The 17,362-nt window shown below is 44.0% G+C and overlaps 1 protein-coding gene across 3 annotated transcripts in view; it reads left to right on the top strand.

Annotated features, from left to right (window-relative positions):
• Bend7 (BEN domain containing 7) overlaps positions 1 to 17,362 on the top strand; it is an 83,719-nt gene that overhangs the window by 62,529 nt on the left and 3,828 nt on the right. For 2 of the 3 annotated variants that reach the window (XM_050150511.1, XM_050150513.1), the window contains 2 exons: positions 8,949 to 9,068; positions 15,512 to 15,565. In XM_050150511.1, coding sequence (XP_050006468.1) covers positions 8,949 to 9,068; positions 15,512 to 15,565 — 174 coding nt within the window. The remainder of the gene's footprint in view (positions 1 to 8,948; positions 9,069 to 15,511; positions 15,566 to 17,362) is intronic. The other variant, XM_050150512.1, reaches the window with a different exon arrangement.

Consider the following 17,362-nt stretch of genomic DNA (forward strand, 5'->3'; position numbering starts at 1 on the left):
TTGGCCCCATTCTGGATTCTTTTTTAATTTTAACTACTTCATCTTTTCAATTTAAGTTATATTTTATTATTTTCATAATTGGCCTGTTTGTGCGTGTGTGTAAACTAATGCATGTGTGCAGATCAGAGGACAACTTACAGAAGTTGGGGACTCTCTTTCCACTATAAGGAGTCTAACTCAGGTTATCAGCCCTGTCAGCAAGTTCCTTTACTATCTGAACCACTTCACTGGCCAGGCCTTGCCCTTTTCTTGATGAATGAAGTCCTTCCTTCAACATCTTAAACAAATTTCCTTACTATTCCTTGTCTTAAGTTAGTGGGAGTCTAATTCTGATTTCTTGCATCTGGCTTCAGCCAAATTGTTTCCTGTATGCTTCATTGTTTAAGAATAATTTATGTGTAGTGGGTGCTTCCCCTCCCTCTCTCCCCTTTCTCCGTGACACAGATTGCAAAAGTTCTTTTTAAAATGACTCTTCTCTTCCCTTCTCTTCCTTTTTTCTGGACCCAGGGATACCAACAGCCATGCTTATACACATCCATAATGTCAGTATAACCTCAAACCCCAGGCTTCTTCAAGGTGTAATCCAAGCATTTAAAATTTACAGAAGAAAATTCTCTCTTCAAAGGCTAGCTGGAGCTCACCTTTTACTTCCCGTCCTGTGTTGTTGGTCGATCACTGCTGTTTTCACAGCTTCATGCAGAGGCTGGGTTCTTGCTCTTGCTCCCAGGACCTAGTTTTCTTCTCCCTCATCAGTGTGAAACCTGAGCTTCCATGGTTATCGAGACTGCAGCCACCTGGGAGAGCTTTAGGATGTGTTTTCACCTCTGCATAACGTTCCCAGTGTCTGAAATATCCATCTATGCATCCATCCACCCACCCATCCATCCATCCATCTAGCCATCCATCCATCCACCCATCCATCCTTCCATCCATCTAGCCATCCATTCATCCATCCATCCATCCACCTACCCATCCATCCATCCATCTAGCCATCCATCCATCTAGCCATGCATCCATCCATCTAGCCATCCATACATCTAGCCATGTATCCATCCATCTATCCATGCATCCATCCATCCATCCATCCATCCATCCATCCATCCATCCATCTATCCATGCATTCATCCATCCAACCATCCATCCATCCATCCACCCATCCATCCACCCATCCAAACTTTTCCACACATTTGTTTTATTCTTTGTCAGTTTCATACATGTATATAATATATCTTGATCACGTCCAACCCAAATCCCCTCTCCTACCTTCATCCCACCCCCACCCTATCCCACATGGTGCCTGCATGCTCATGGGTGTCGGATCATCTATTGGAGTTTTGGCAACCTACGCTACTCCATCAGCCATCCACTGACAGTAGATCCTTAGCTAGCGGTGAGGCCTCACGAGCCTCCCCCCCCCCCTTGTATCCGTGATGGCATGTTTACTGGCTAGATCTTACGCAGGTAACCAAAGCTGTTGTGGGCTCACAAGTGGATTGGTCATGTCATGTCCAAAGGACAGCATTTCCTAGCACTTCTCATGCCCCAGCTTTCCTGTGGTTCTGCTTGAGCCTTGCGGAGTTGGATATATATGTCCCATCCAGGGCCAAGCACTCAGCTGTCACTTACTGTAGCACTATGATCAGTTATTCGTCTCTGCATCGACTGCTTTTGTCTTTCTTGAGCACCTACTTTTCCCCGAAGGAAAAGCTTAGCCAACACTTCATATAAAAGCTTTCCCCAGATGCTTGCCCTACAGCCTGAGCATGGGAAGATGCCCCCTTCTCTCTGATCTTGTGTAGGTTTTGTTGCATTAGTTTGATCTCTGCTGTGTTATTTCGTTTTTGTTGGACACTGAGTCTCACTCTGTAGTTCAGCCTGACTTTGAACTTTCACTCCGTCTGCCTAACTCTTAGGAGTGCTAGGATTAGGCATGCACCGCCATGCCCAGCCCTCTACTGTTCTTGACCTCTTATTTGCCTTAATCTTCCACTTCACTGCAGACTCTTTGAGAACAAGAGGCCATTTATTCATTAGCACCCAGTATATCCTGGTACATTGTGGGTATTGGATAATTATTTCCTGAATGAGCCCATGTTATTTTTATAATAAGGCCACATGGTGTCAAGATTCGAGATAAAAAGCATCACCCTATTTGTGCACAGGGTCAGACAGCATCATTCACTTTTTAATGGCCTTAACAAGCAACAAACAGGTGAGAGAAACTGTAGCTAAAGCAGTCACATCTCAAAAGCTCTTTAGTGACTTGTTGTCTCATGCTGTGCTTCTAAGATGTGTGAGTGCATAGAGACCAGTGATGAGAAAGATAGTTGGGGCATCTGGCGGTCCGGTGGCATTAGAGTATATGCTCTGACGTAAGTGGTGGTACATGAAGACTTAGGCTTTCCTACTGCCTATGGGAAACAGTCTTCGCAGAGGCACTTGGTTTGGAGTAGGGACAAGCCCCCTAGGCCTGGCCTGCAAGCTTGCATCCTGTGTCCTGTTTTCCCTGCACCTCCATACCTTCGCTTCTCTCTGCACATCTCTTTTCTTCTTTTTTCTCTTTGTCAGCTGGGTTCTTCCTCTTGCCTCCCCCACCCCCACCCCCAGCTCTGGTTTTATATCTGATATAGCAGGACTTTTCAGCTCTGCATGCCATGATTTCATTATCCCTAACCACTATTGTGAGGGTCCAGCTCTCACCCTCTGAGATAGTGTTGGGCTTTTGCTTTCCTGGACATTTCAGCACATCATCAGGTCTCAGAGTTCAAAACTCCATACATCTGCCCCCCATAGGGCAGTTCCCATGTGTGCTTATTCTCACTCAACTGGTCTCCTTGGTCTAGGGATTACAGGCCACAGGCACAGGAGATCTTCCAGTTTTCTCTCCCCAGATGTCACCACACGTCCGTCTTGTGTGGTTGAAAATAACATCAACATTCATCTTCAACATGGAAATATTACTTAATCATTGCTCTATTCCTGTTTAGGATCTGACCATTTTTTCTCTTACAGTACCTCTATACTCGCCTACAAAATCAAAGATTAAAAACCTAATAACTTCTATGGGGAACAATTCTTTCTGGCTGTGCAATCTCAAATCAGTCGTTTAACTTGCCCAGACTTGGATCTTGTCATCTGTAATTAAGATCTCGATACCCGCCCTACTGGCTATTGTGAAGAGTAAATAAGCTACATAAACTGCTTAGCACGTGGGATGCTAAAGTAATAGCTTAAAGAGAACAGAGAAGGATGTGAGAAGGATATAGGGGTCTTTAACATCAATGCCCAAGAGTCACTCTGCTTTTGAACACCCTTCTCTACAGGTGGTCCCCAGTTGATATCCTACTACAAAGGCTGTGGTCCCTAGCTCCTCAAAGGCTTAGGGAATTTGGCATCTAACAAAGACCCACTTTCCACATCTCCTCCATGCAAACCTTAGTTCCCACTTGAGTTATAACTGAGTCATTGTAGCTGAAAGTGTGTTGTCATTGCTGGCTAGGATTCTTAAATAAACCACCGAGAGATTGAATCTCAACAAATCCCCCACTCCTTAGGGTGTCTGCATGGTACAGTGGCATCCGTCCTTTAAAAGACCATGCTCTGTTCTTCCAGTACAGAAAAGATCCAGGAAAGAAGCGCCTTGAACCTGGTTTGGGGGGCATGGCCAGTCTGCCCTGTTGGTGTGTCAGACACGCTCACTGTACCAAGTACCGAGCTCATTGACGATTATATTAAAAGCTGCATTTCTGGGGAAGGTTCTGCTCAGCCACCGCAAGCTTATTCATTATTTATAAACAATTAAAGGGCATGGTTCAAATGAATGCAAGCATCTGGGAAAGTCATTATTCATCTACAGATCTACTCAAGCATTTGTCATCTCCCTGGTGACTTAACATACTCTCTGTGCCTAGGGACCTCAAATTATATTAAGCAAAGTAGATGCTTAAACTCTTTTATTTAGTTTAATCGTTGGTCTCATTCCACTTGTTCAGATTATTTGGTATCGTTTAAAATTAGCCCTCCTGTCTCCTCGATGCATTAAAATAGGAAGGAGGGAAATTTCTTTTTAGAACCTATTGCGTTCTGAGGATGAATGCAAATGATCCTACTATGATTCTTAATGACCCGCTATTAACGTAGTAGGAAACCCAGAGCACTAATGCAATGCCACTTTTCACATCATTACTCCTAATGGAACTGTTACCAGGATAATAGCTTGACCTTTAGCTATAGATTCTGATAGCAAAATATATTCTGCTTACTCCATACCTCTGTTCACACAGCATATCAGCTGTCTTCACACCAGTGCAATGGCATCTTTCAGCCTTGTTCTAAGGTCTCGTCTGCGATTGTAATGGAGAGAATAGAATTTCATCTTCAATAGGTAAATTCTAGCTAAAAGTCCCTTTGAAGTTTGAATGTAATCCATGAATCAGAATGTCAATATTGTGCCCGGTGGAAGTATTTGTTTGTGTAGGCATTTTTTTTTTTTTTTTTTTTTTTTTGAGAAGCCTGCGCTGTGCCTTCAAAGGTCTTAGTCACGGGCCCAGGGGATGGTGATTTTTTTTTTCTATTGAAAGCAGAAAAGTTTTAACTGAAAGAAGAAAAAAATATAAGCAGAAGCTGCTGCCTTTTGAAGCGAGTGAAGGGATGCTGCGCTCCAGGGTGGATTGTAAAGGTCTGAACTGCAGCCCCTCACGGCATGAGAGCAAGCACTCTTCAGCCCTCTCTGTGGTTCTTCTAAACGCCGCTGCTGGCACACGTGGAGCCGCTTGGGCATTGGCATAGCCTGGGACTACTTTGTTATTCTGGAACTACAACTTGCTAATGTGTGATAATTTGAGCACAAGCATTTTACAATCTAAGAAAAGAGGTTGCTATGGAAATTAATTGTATACATAGCATTATAAGTGGAAAGATGTTTACCTCATAAGAGTCTATTCAGTCATTTTTGTAGTATACTTTTTCATATAAGTGAATAGAACGCTAGATACAAATACATTGTTCTTTAAATTTTCTTTATTAAAACAAACTTCAAACACCTTTTGACAGTTTGCAGTCAGTAAATGTTATTGTGAGCATTTGGTGTGATAAAATCTTTTTTATTTAAATGTTTGACTGATTAAGACTCCCTGCTCATTCAGATAGGCCATTTTCTAATTAGTCTGTATTTAGAGCTCCTGTTGTTTGCTAACATTAGAAACTAGACTAGAAACTCCAATGATTCGTTCACCACATGTTTCTTGAGTTTCTTCACTGTACTGGGTGCTTTGAGGGAGACAAAGAAATGTAGGACCTGGCCAGGTGGTGGTGGTACACACCTTTAATCCCAGAACTCGGGAAGCAGAGGCAGGTGGATCTCTGTGAGTTCGAGACCAGTCTGGTCTACAAGAGCTAGTACGCCAGGACAGGCTCCAAAACTACAAGAGAAACCCTGTCTCGAAAAAACAAAAAACAAAAAAAAAAGAGAGAGAAAGAGAGAAAGGAAGGAAGGAAGGAAGGAAGGAAGGAAGGAAGGAAGGAAGGAAGGAAGGAAGGAAGGAAGGAAGGAAGGAAGGACCTGGTGCAGGAAGTTGAGAACCCCTGTGCCCAGGAATGTGACCTGTTTCCTCCGCTGCTGCTCTCCTGTGCCCTACAGAACCCACAGCAGGTCTCCTGGTGCTGCCCTGCTCCTTGGTTCTGCTTCCTGACCATCTTCCCGCTCCCCGCTCATGAAGACTGCCGTGGACCTTCCCACTGAGGCTCTTCTGTACGTCTCCCTCCAACTGTTGTCTGGTGTGACTCACTCCCCTGTGCACATGAAAATCTACCTGATCCCTGGCCACATGGTGTCAGGACCTCAGCAGTCCTACCTTCTTCTTCTGCTTGCTAGCCCACCTCACTCGACATACCCTAGCATCCTTCCACACTGCTCCGCTGTTTTATACCTCAGCATCCCAGAGTCTGTCTGTCAGCCCCCCCTCTCTGGTGTCATTTTCCTAACATCTTCAAGTGCTTTAAGTTCTGCTGCTGAAACTGTTCTGCTAATCCTAACCCCAGGCCATCCCTTCAACCTGATACCCCTAGTAGACTGCACCCCATTCGCTGCTTAGCACCTTACCGCTTGTCCTCAGTTGTCAACAATTCCAAACCTCCCCACACTCTCCCTCTTCATGGCACCTCAGCACTGAACTCGAGGAGTCCCTGGAGCCTAGAGCCTTGCATCTGGAGCCGCCTCTTATCAACACATCTCTTCCTCTGGTTTTCCATCTTGTTTGAAGGTGGCCCCTCTGCCTCAGTTCTCTATCCCATCACCCCTCATTCCTCTGAATACTTGAATCATCCCCTCCTTTGTCCCATGTCCTGTTTTCACCTTCCTTTCCTCCCTGACCCTCTGAGCCCAGGCGTTTCAAGAGGGATGTTGGTGGCTACTCCCTCGATGGCTCACAGCAGACACTTGCCAAGCCACTGGCTCCCTATGCTCTGGAGCCACCTGGCTGTTCTTCCTGAGCCCCTTAGCTTTGCAGCCGTCTGGCCTTCTGTGTGGGCTTCTCTGCCTCCATCCTCTATCCCTAAGCCCTGCGTTCTCCACCCGTGTGCTCAGCCAGGTGCCCTCCCCTCTGTATGTTCTCTCAGCAGTTTTTCTGCTCATATACAGTGGCTCTTTGTGTTCAGTGAGTTCAGCATTCACAGATTTAAACAATCAGGGATTGAACATACGCAAGGGGAAAAAAAACCAACATGTCATAAACACACACACACACACGCATACACACCACCTTTGATGTTGGCAGCATAGCCCACTGGTAAAGTACATGCTTTAAACATGTAGGCTTTTGCCAGGCAGTGGTGGTGCACACCTTTAATCCCAGCCCTGGGAAGGCAGAGGAAGAAGGATCTCTGAGTTCAAGGCCAGCCTGGTTTTCAGAGAGAGCTGTGTAGACTTTTTCTTGTGGTTATCCCTAAATAACACAACAATACAACTTACTTAGTATTGACATTGTATTAGTTATCATCGAGTAATCTAAATTGATCTGAAGTGTATGATGATGGCATTGGCGATGCATCATTCATGAGCTTATCTCAGGGAACTGATCCCTACAGACTCAGCAGCAGTGGCCCAGCCTTTTTCCCTATACCGTTCTGTCTAGCCTTCTGCTGGCCACATCATGTGGGTGCTACACAAACGTCCACCCAAGGTCTGTGGTGTTTCGCCTTTACCTCTCCTTCCTTTCTGTGGCGACTGTATCATCTGTTTCACCACAGAGTGTCTGTCGCCTGCCCTGGATGCTTGGTTAACTGGGACGAGTATTAGTTTCCAAAAGGTAATCCCTCTCCCTGTGGCCTGCAGATCCACCCATGACAGTCATCTTTCCTGCACAACTGGACTGCTTGCATCTGAGTCCACACACAGGGCTTTTTCCCTCTTTCTGCTATTTCCTTAGGACTCGATTTTAGAAGTAACATTGCTGATCAGGAGTGTAACCATTTTATGAATCTCATATTTTATTCTTATTTCCCATGAAAAAAAATTCCCAGTTTTATATGAATAGTAAAGTTTGACTGGGCCAGGCCACCACAATTTTGCTACTATCAAATACAGTCTTCTTGACCTTGTTTTTCTAACTCAGGATAGGTATACAATGTGAACTTTTCAGTTCTTTGATTTTCATATTAGTTAAACATTTTCCCTAGTATTTTATACTTCAAATACACTATTGATCCATGGAACTATTGAACTTGCTCTTTTATTTGAGTGAATTCTTTCAAGATATTGAACATTCTCAGGCATATATAATGTGGCCAGGTTTTGTGGCTCTTTTAAAATGTTTTTCATTGAATGGGAATTTCAATTTTGTATAGTTAAATCTGTCAATATTTTCCTGTGTCTTTTCTCTTTGAAAGAGACATTTAGCACACTGAAATTAGCAACATTTTAAATATCACAAAGGCAGTGTGCTGGGACGGCTTACTGACCTCACAGGCAGCCAGTGAAAAGGCGGGTGTGGACTGATGCTCAGGAACAGAGCCAGGCAGAATTGTGAACTCACACCTCACATGTGGTCAGTCACACCCTGTGGCTTTCCTGGGCCCCATGTCCCACCTCTCTTTTGTCCTGCACTGTGACTCTCTATTGTATGTTAGCACTTAGTAGGGTCTTTGCTCACATCTGCTGCAGTGTGCAGGGTGTTGATTCTTACCTAGACTGAGTCTTACAATTTCAGTAAGATGCACAGCAGAATTATTTACATTGAAAGTTGAGTTCTTTCTTTCTTTCTTTCTTTCTTTCTTTCTTTCTTTCTTTCTTTTTTTAAATTTTTTTCAAGACAGGGTTTCTCTGCATCTTTGGAGCCTGTCCTGTAACTAGCTCATGTAGGCCAGGCTAGCCTCAAACTCACAGAGATCCGCCTGCCTCTGCCTCCCAAGTGCTGGGATTAAAGGCGTGCACCGCCACCACCCAGCGAGTGCTGAGTTCTTAAAGATCAGAGTGAGAACATCTCTGTAATGTCACATTTGATTAAGAATTGACAACACAGACGAAGTCATTTAACACATTTGCTCGATTCTGTTATGAGTGGACCTGGCAGAGCCCTATGAAGCATTTTCCTTTCTGCCCGTCAGACACAAGCACACACAGAGCAGTTTCCCCACAACCTGCTCAGTGTTTCCAGCCAGTTTCATGTTGAAGCACAAGCCGTCATTTGTAGCCAGCGCTCAGCTGCTTACCGCCTTTACCCAGAGAGCACAGTGCCACTGCAGATATGCCCATGGGGCTATCATCCTTCACTTCAGGACTGAGAGGAGGCTTGTGGTTGAGCGCATGCTTGCCATGTGCGTGTTCCTAGGTTAGATTCCCAGCACCAGAAAAGGAACAACAAAAGACATGGATGTGTTTTCTCTGTGGGCCACCATCCTGCTTTGTTCTACATCTGTTTGTTGTTGTTAAGGTATCTCATGTTTTCTTTCAGTCTTTACAGAGAAGTACTGTACTGCGAACCATGTGGATAAACTTCCTGGCCCAAGAGACTGGGTACAGATTCTACAGGATCAAATCAAACTGGCCAGAAGAAGGTTAAAAAGAGGCTCAGGTATGAATACGCTGTAGAAGTCATCGTGAAAGTGCTTTGTTGGGCTCTCTGCTGTTTGCAGCATAGCGCCTTCCCTCTAGGGCGTTGTGGTAGCCTTTGTCTCTGGAAGGACGTTTTCTATGGAATGTGCTCTGGTTTTGAAAGTTGTCTTAAGATTGAATAGTAGAGCTGGGCAGTGGTGGCGCACGCCTTTAATCCCAGCACTCGGGAAGCAGAGGCAGGCGGATCTCTGTGAGTTCGAGGCCAGCCTGGTCTACAAAGGGAGTTCCAGGACAGGCCCCAAAGCTACAGAGAAACCCTGTCTCGAAAAACCAAAAAAAAAAAAAAGATTGAATAGTAGAAATTACGTCATCCATTTGCTTTTAAAAGTACAAGAGGAAAGGATTGCTACTCATACCTGTAGTCTAATGTGCCTCACATGTAGAGTTAGTCTTCTGTGATTCACTTTTATCTGACTATTGATTTCTGTTTGTTTATACATACATGAGTTTTTTAAAGGCCTAATTGGGTCAGGAGCAGCAGGCTGGTGCACACCTTTAATTCCAGCACTTGAGATAGAGACAGATCTCAGTTGAGTTTGAGGCTAGTCTAGTCTACAAAGTAGGTTCCAGGACAACCTGTTCTACATAGTGAGTTCCAGGACAGCCAGGGTGATGTGGAGAGAACCTGTTTCCATAAAAAAAAAAAAAAAAAAAAAAAAAGGCAAAAGTCTTCTGGTCAGAAACACCACATCAAGTTGGAAGGAATTTAAGGTGTGGATTTATGTGTTTCTGTGTATGCATGCGTGCGTGCATGTGGGCGTGTTTAAAAGTTGAGAGTTAGCAGCTTGGCAGCTATTTTTCTAGGCAAAGATAATACCAGTTAAATTGTGACTATATAGATTTGGTCATCAAAGTCTCAGCCTCCAGAATCTACCATCTTGCCAGTTAGAAATCCCTTTGGGGTCAATTTTCTCCTATCATCCGAGAATAGTTATCTCTACTAGATCACAAATCTCTAGGTCTTATTTCTAAATTTCATGTAAATTAGTATATCTGTTATTAAAAGCAATATGGAGATTACTCAAAAACAATAAAAATAGGGCCTCAGGGAGATAGCTCTGTTGGTAATGTGTTTACCTTGAAAGCACTAGGAGTTAAATTCCCAGAATCCAAGTAAGAAAATAAATAAATATAAAGCATATCCTTGTAATCTCAGCACTGTATCTTTAGGGCAGGCTGGGAAGCCATCTTTGCACACTTGATGAGTTCCAAGCCAGTGAGAGACTGTTTTTTCTAGTCAAAATATGAAATCCTGAAGAATACTATCATTTTCTCACTGAAGGTACCAATATTTATGCCGTTCCCTCCAGACCCATGGGGCAGCAGTGTCCCTGGACTCTGTCCTCAGGACTCCTCATGTCGCTGTACGCACCCTCTGACAATCCCCCTAATTCTGCTCTATCAGCACCTCTCTCATTCCCTTCTCCATTCCAGCTGTTATACTCCCTCCCTGGTCCTCTTTTCTTCTCTCATCCGCCCCCCAAGATTCAGTCTCATATCTACCTGGAAAATAGGAGATTAACTCCTACTAACATGACTTTCACTCGCTCGAGTACTTCAGGGTCCTCTGCTCCTTCCCTAAGTTACATCACAGAAGCCCCCTCTGCTGTATGACCTTATACCCTCTCCTACTCCTAGAATGGTTAAGGTGGGAATAAAGAGGAAAAAGCAAACTCAGAGTTGAAAGATCCATGTGGCCCATTAGGCTTACTCAGTATTAGTCCTGACTGAGAGCAGTGATGTGTCAACTCGGTGTTTTAGTCAAGGCAGGTCTCAAGCCTTAGACCTGAGTGGTTCCTGTACCAGGTTAGTTTGTGTTTCCTAGATGCTGCCTTGAATGGCTCAGCTGATGGATATGTAAGGACTTCCATCCATATACTTGGTAATCTGAAAGGAGAAGTTGTTGGCCCAAAATACAAAGACTCCAGATAAAATTGAAAGAGATATAAACACGTCATGAGGAAGAGATATAAATCTAGCATCAACAAGCTAAAGCAAAGACAGAGGTCCAGTGACCCACGAGTCAGCCCCCTTACTACTTCTCCCAGATGTGCACCGACTTTGAACTACCCCAGGCAGGCCAACAGACACCTACACATGTGGCTGCCGCCTTCCTATTTCCTTGGCACCTGTGGATCTGACAGGAAACTGTGAGAATTGTGTCAGTCCTTGAGGTCTTAAGGAGAAGGAACTGTGTGGACCCAGACTAGTGATGCTCCTAGTTGTAACACTACAGGGACAGCCTGGAAAAGGACAGGGCTTCCGTGTACCAGGGCCTGCTCCTCTGGAGGAAAGAGAGTCTTGTAGGACCTAAACTTTTAAGTTTCTAAGAGACTCTTTCAAGGTAGGAGTCATAGAAAGTCAGGCTACTGACGGAGATCTTCATAATGGAAAAGAGAAACACAGCCTTGCAAGGCCACAAGATGAAAATAGTTTAAATATCACTCTTCTAAGCTTCCACCATGTTACCTGTGCGGGCTTTGCCATCACTGCCACAGAATGCATGGCAAAGGCAGTGGTTCATGGTTTGACGAGATGTAGATCACCTTGATGAGAACAGCGACTCTGATGACAGGAACATGGAACTGGGACTCCTCATCTTAGATCCCTGCGAAACCAGGCCCAGGCTCTAGCCCATCGCTACCGCCAGTCACCTAGTTCTCCAGCCAGGCCTCCTAAAGATTCCACAGCCTCTCAAAAACCCTACCGGCTAGGATCAAGTATTCAAACACAGGAGGCCAGTCCAGAGCAGGGAGCTGCAGACCTTAATCCTTCTGTTGATGTTGAGACCGGGGTCAAGGGTCCTGGTCTCTCTTACCTTTTCCCTCTTCACTCCAGCACACACACATTTGCACACAGAAGGGACGTGCCTCTACATTCCACTCCATCCTTACTCCAAACTGGGCAGTGACTATTTCTTAAGCATCCCAGCACTTCTGTTGACAATTTGCATCCCAAATGTTCACACCCACACCTCTTTCTCCAGAAAGAGACATCCACTGTTGTGTGCTCCCTAAGTCCCCCTTTCCTGGGGAAGCCCTTCACTGCTTAGCCCAGGAGACTGACATGACAGCAGACATTAGGGGGTGACTTTTGATCAGCAGGTTTGCGCACATTCTCCACTGGACCAACTGTAATGTGTTGAGTAGGCTATTGTAACCACCAAGAAGGAAGGTGCCCTAAAAAAGAACATACAGGTCAAGCTAGAGCAAAAGGATGGCACCCAGCCATGGCAGACAGAGTTTGTCTCTGTGTGTGAAACACTGGTATGCTGCCTTCTCAGTAGCTCAAAGCTGAGACTCCAGCAAACAGAAATGAGAGCCACTTGCCTTTCTTGAATGAGGCCAGGATCTATAATGTCACAGGCTTTTCATCTTGATTATTTTCCATCAAAATGATAATGCAGTGTGTTAAAGATATTCCACCACCACCTCCACAGTCTTGTTTATCATCCTTGGCTCCGTTCCTAGAACTGAGTCCAGACTCTGACTGGACACAGCTAATCAGCTCACCACTTAGGGAAACCTGCCCTGACTGTAGGAGAAAGCAGTGTTCCACACATTGGAAAGGTCGTTATGCAAATCCAAACAAATTCATTTGGGGCTCTCATCACATGTAATAATTTTTTTCTATAACTAGAATTCCGTTCCTGGTGTGGATTTTTATCATTTTTATTAGATTACTTCTTCAGAATTGAAATCACAATTTATTGTTTGCGTTAGATCCAGAAGTAAAGCTGTCACTGCTACTAAATTTTTATTGGACTTGCTCAGTGTTTTCCAAATTTTACAACTTGATCATCGCCAGAGAAGAGAGGCTGAGAGCTTGTTACTGACGGGTGTCATAATTAATATCCGGACGTTCTTCACCATGATACTTCCCTACGCATGCAGCATATACGAACTTAGATAGTTTACGTATATTTGGGCTATATGTTCTGACAAAATAAATAGTTTACATATGTCAGAATATATAACCTAAATATACGTAAATTATATTTGTTCTATTATGATAAAAGCACATGACCATGTAGGTCCACATATAAAAGTATGTGTTGGGCTGGAGAGATGTCTCAGTGGGTAAGAGCACCAGCTGCTCTTCCAAAGGTCCCGAGTTAAGTTCCCAGCAACTACATCATGGCTCACAAAAAATATGGGTAGGGGCTGCAGAGATGACTCAGCAATTAAGACCATGGCTGTTCTTCCAGAGCACCAGCACCTACCTAGTGGCTCACAACAGGCCATAACTCAAATTCCAGGAGATCCAGTCCCCTCTTCTGACCTTCACAGGCCCCAGTAAGGGTAGCTGAGTTACAAAGGGAAGGGTCACCTCAGACCCAAAGTAGTTTTTGTTAACACTAAATGAAAAGCAGACATGTATAAGGTAGAAGAAATTACTAAAATATAAAATGAACTAGAATTTGAAGATTTTTAAAAATTAGCGTATAAGATCACATGGGATATATTTGTATTATTAATAGCAAGAGCTTGAGAGTCCAGACTCAAAGCCCGTTCTTATCTTGGCACTGTGACTTACTAGCCATAATTTCATTTCTCCAGCTCTGATTCCTAGTGTATTAAACCAAGCATAGCATCAGACATACCCAGAAGACCTTCTATCAGTCAGATGACAAATTGCACACAAAGTGCTCAATAAAAAGTATTTAGTGAGTGGTGGTGGCCATTTATTATTACTGAAGAATTTCAGCCCTGGTAATAAGACAATTGCGATGTAAACCATCTGCCTTTCAGATTCATTGAAACCAGTCAGAAGGAAATGGTGACTTTTAAATATAAAAGCCGTGCATTCGCTGGTTTTTAATATATAAAGTTCTTTTCAAAGCCATAAGAACCAAGCTAAGAAAATAGATCCATAGGGAAAGCATTTGCCGCACACGCAGGAAACGGGGTTCGGATCCCCAGCACCTTATAATGCAGCCAGGTATACTGGTGTGCATCTGTAACCCCAGCACTCAGATGCTGGTAGAGACGGGCAGATCCCCGGGCTCACAGACTGGCCAGTCTAGCTGAAACTGCAGGTTCAGTTGGAGGACATATCCCAGAAAATAATGTAGAGAATGATAGATGAAGACCCCTGACAAGGACCTGCTACCTCCGTGTGTGCATACACTATGTGGGCGTGTGCAGGGGCATGTATGCACATGTGTGCACGTACACAGAGTCCAACCAGAGCACCTAATGCCTTTTATCTAGAGAATTTTAGTACATCTCACAGGTTTCCTGTAAATCACCTTCCCCGACTCTGTCCTGCCATTTATCTTTTTGTCGTGCTATTAATGCTTATCAACATCATTTGTAACAGTCTCTATTCCAATCAGAATTGCCTGGGACTTTTCCATCTCTTCTGCTTTCTTTCTGTGCTGAGTCACATGGGCCAGCAGACACTGATGCCAGATCTACCCACCTAAGGACAGGCTATTCGAGGCTAAACTAGAGGCAGAACGCTTGGAACATTTCTGATTGTGTCTGTCCCTGGTCGTGTTTAAAGCACCAACGGTGAAAATAAGAATATAGCATTGTGTTGGTTTTCCCACCATCTCCACACTGCAAGGTGGAGCAAAAGGCTAGCAAGGCACACAAGTGCAGGCAGCAGGAACTTCGGGGTGGGGAAAGGATGCCACCAGGATTATCCCAGTAGCAACATGTGAATGTTTCCTCGGTCCCTAGCATGTTAGGGGAGGCTCACTCCCTTAAGTTACCAGGAGACTTATGAACAGCCTCTCTTTACATTTAGTAGGTGTGTGTGTGTCTATGTCTGAAGGATCAGGCTTTGCAGAACCATTAAGGAGACTGAAACACATCAGAAGAGTAAGGTTTGCATTTAAAATCAAAAGAGAGGAATCTTTTGAAAAAAAAAAAAAGTATGTATTTTCTGTCTGTGGTTTCCTTCCTGACTAAATGGATCTGGGAGTTAGACTCACAGCTCCAGAGCCAGGCCTCTCCAAAGGAAAGTTCATTCTGAGGATTCCCACTACGAGTGGCTCAGGGTGCGGATGGGGTAGGGTGTGAGAAGTACAGTTCTACAGCCAGAAGGCCGTGACTCAAGTGCGTCAGGGTGTGGCTGAGCAGTCCACCCCACTGCTGGGAGAGGTTTAAGCTCATGAAAATAAGACAAAATGAAATCACCTTTGATTGACAAAATGAGGTCAAGAGAGTTTTCAAGTCTTAATACAGGAAGGTTGACTTCCTGTCATAATTATCCAAACGAAATCATGTTTAAATAATGATGCTAAACCTGAAATGTGAACCAAGTGAAGGGAACGGGGAAAGAAAGATGAAAGCCACTGTGTACACTGGAGTCTCTTTAATTGTGTTCCTGTATCCAGCAAAATGAATGTGCTCCCCACAACTAATGAGATTTGTGTTTTATGTTTGTAACCAGCAGAGGCAGCTGACGGTGATGAAAAACTGGACGGCATTTCTCTACCACCTACAGGTAAAGCACATTTACATTTCATCACCCGCTGCAAGGAAACATTTGCATTGAAAATGCTTTCACCATTAGGGGTGCAGGTGCTTGAGCAAGCTGCTTCTGTAATAGACCTGGGCCCTCACACTCCCCGGTTTCTTGGGGGGCCTGGGTTCAGAGCTGTTTTTACATTGGCTATGAAAAGAAACATTTTCTCTCACACCCTATTTCATATTCATAAAAATCTCAGAAGTGCAAATCCTTAGAAGTTAGAATCGCAACATGCTGCTTCACCGAGCCTTTAGACATTAAAAGACACTTTTCATATAAACGACATTTAGCTTTAACCCAGGATTGTCAACTTTGTGTGACCAAATTCAGGCCCATCTTGTCTTATTCCATCAAAAGGCCTTTGAGAGGCATGCGCCAGCACTCTTAGTGATCGTGTGTTTTTAAGTGTGATTGAATAAGCCAGCCCACCAGTGTGAAACACACTCCTGGTGTCAGATCAGCAAATGCGGTGGAACACTGAAGTATCCTCTGCACAGCTGTGTTCAGCTGTGGGCTTGATTGTGACCTCATCACAAGACTCGGTGTCATGCCTCTGATCCTGACCTCTGCCTGTGTATGAGCTCACACCCGAGAGGAGAGGAACAGGTGGCTGCTCAGTGAGCCATGTGTCAAACAACTTACCCTTCACTTGGTCTCAGGACTCCCTCCCTATTGGCTGCCCTTCAAAGATTCTCTGAAGATTCCATCCATAAAATCCAGATAGTCCAAAGAAACCTTGAACTACAAAAGCTCAAATCAGTGGAGCTTTGGGATTTTTTTGTTTTGTTTCGTTTCTTGTTTTTTCCCTGATCTGGGGCAGTGAGACTTGAATTAAATTGAGAAAATATGAATGGAGTATGTTTTCAGAAACTCTTGGTAGAGTCCCTAGTGGTCACATGGCATAGATAACACACATCTCGGCGTGGTCATCAAAGAGAAGCTCCTAGGTAAACTTAGAGCCATGTAAATTATACCTTGCTTCTCTCCTTGAGCAGCCAAGTAACAGATCAATGGACAAGTGAAGGAAATGAGCTACCGTAGTACACAGAACATCTGCATATATCCAGTTCTTGTCATCTATAGTTGTCTGTGTTTCCATACTTGTGAGTCAAGAGAGCTGAATGTGGGCTCTCTAGTGTCTGTTCCATCCTCTGAATAGCAGGACAACTCGTAATGACAATACCTTTACCATCTTTGACCCGTTCCCAGCAGATGAAGGAAATGCTAATCAGAATGATGACATATGGTCTTGGGGAAGTCATACTTTTCTAGTTGTCCCTGGGCATCTGCGGCAGCTCTTCTGCTTTGTGTCATCTTCAGATGACATGCTGGACTTTTGCTGGACTATTTGAAGACTGTGCCTCTTGCAAATGCACCTTTACATTTAACTGTCTAAAGACTGAGCAGAGACATTTCAAGGGAAACGGCTGCCCAGGGATGCTAGAAGAGTTTTCCAGGACTGACAAACTGCAAAGGAATCTGAACATGAAAAGAACTTGGGAACTCATCTCGGCCTATCCCTCCTTTTTATCTGTCCCTTGTATTCTCCAGGGGAAAAGCCTGAAACCCAAAAAACATTAAATGACTTTCCCAAGATATCACAGCTGGTGATGGCATGGCTGGCCCAGTCATTATAGCATAGGGCTTTCTTTTTTTTTTTTTTTTTTTTTTTGCAATTCTAAACTGTATTTAATTTACAATTTATTTCCATTCATTTCTTTTTTTTAATATAATTTTTTTATTGAAAAAAAAAAAGATTTCCGCCTCCTCCCC

This window comes from Alexandromys fortis, unplaced genomic scaffold, assembly GCF_014885135.2.
Source record: "Alexandromys fortis isolate MF-2015 unplaced genomic scaffold, M_Fortis_MF-2015_v1.1 scaffold_69, whole genome shotgun sequence".
NCBI lineage: Eukaryota > Metazoa > Chordata > Mammalia > Rodentia > Cricetidae > Alexandromys > Alexandromys fortis.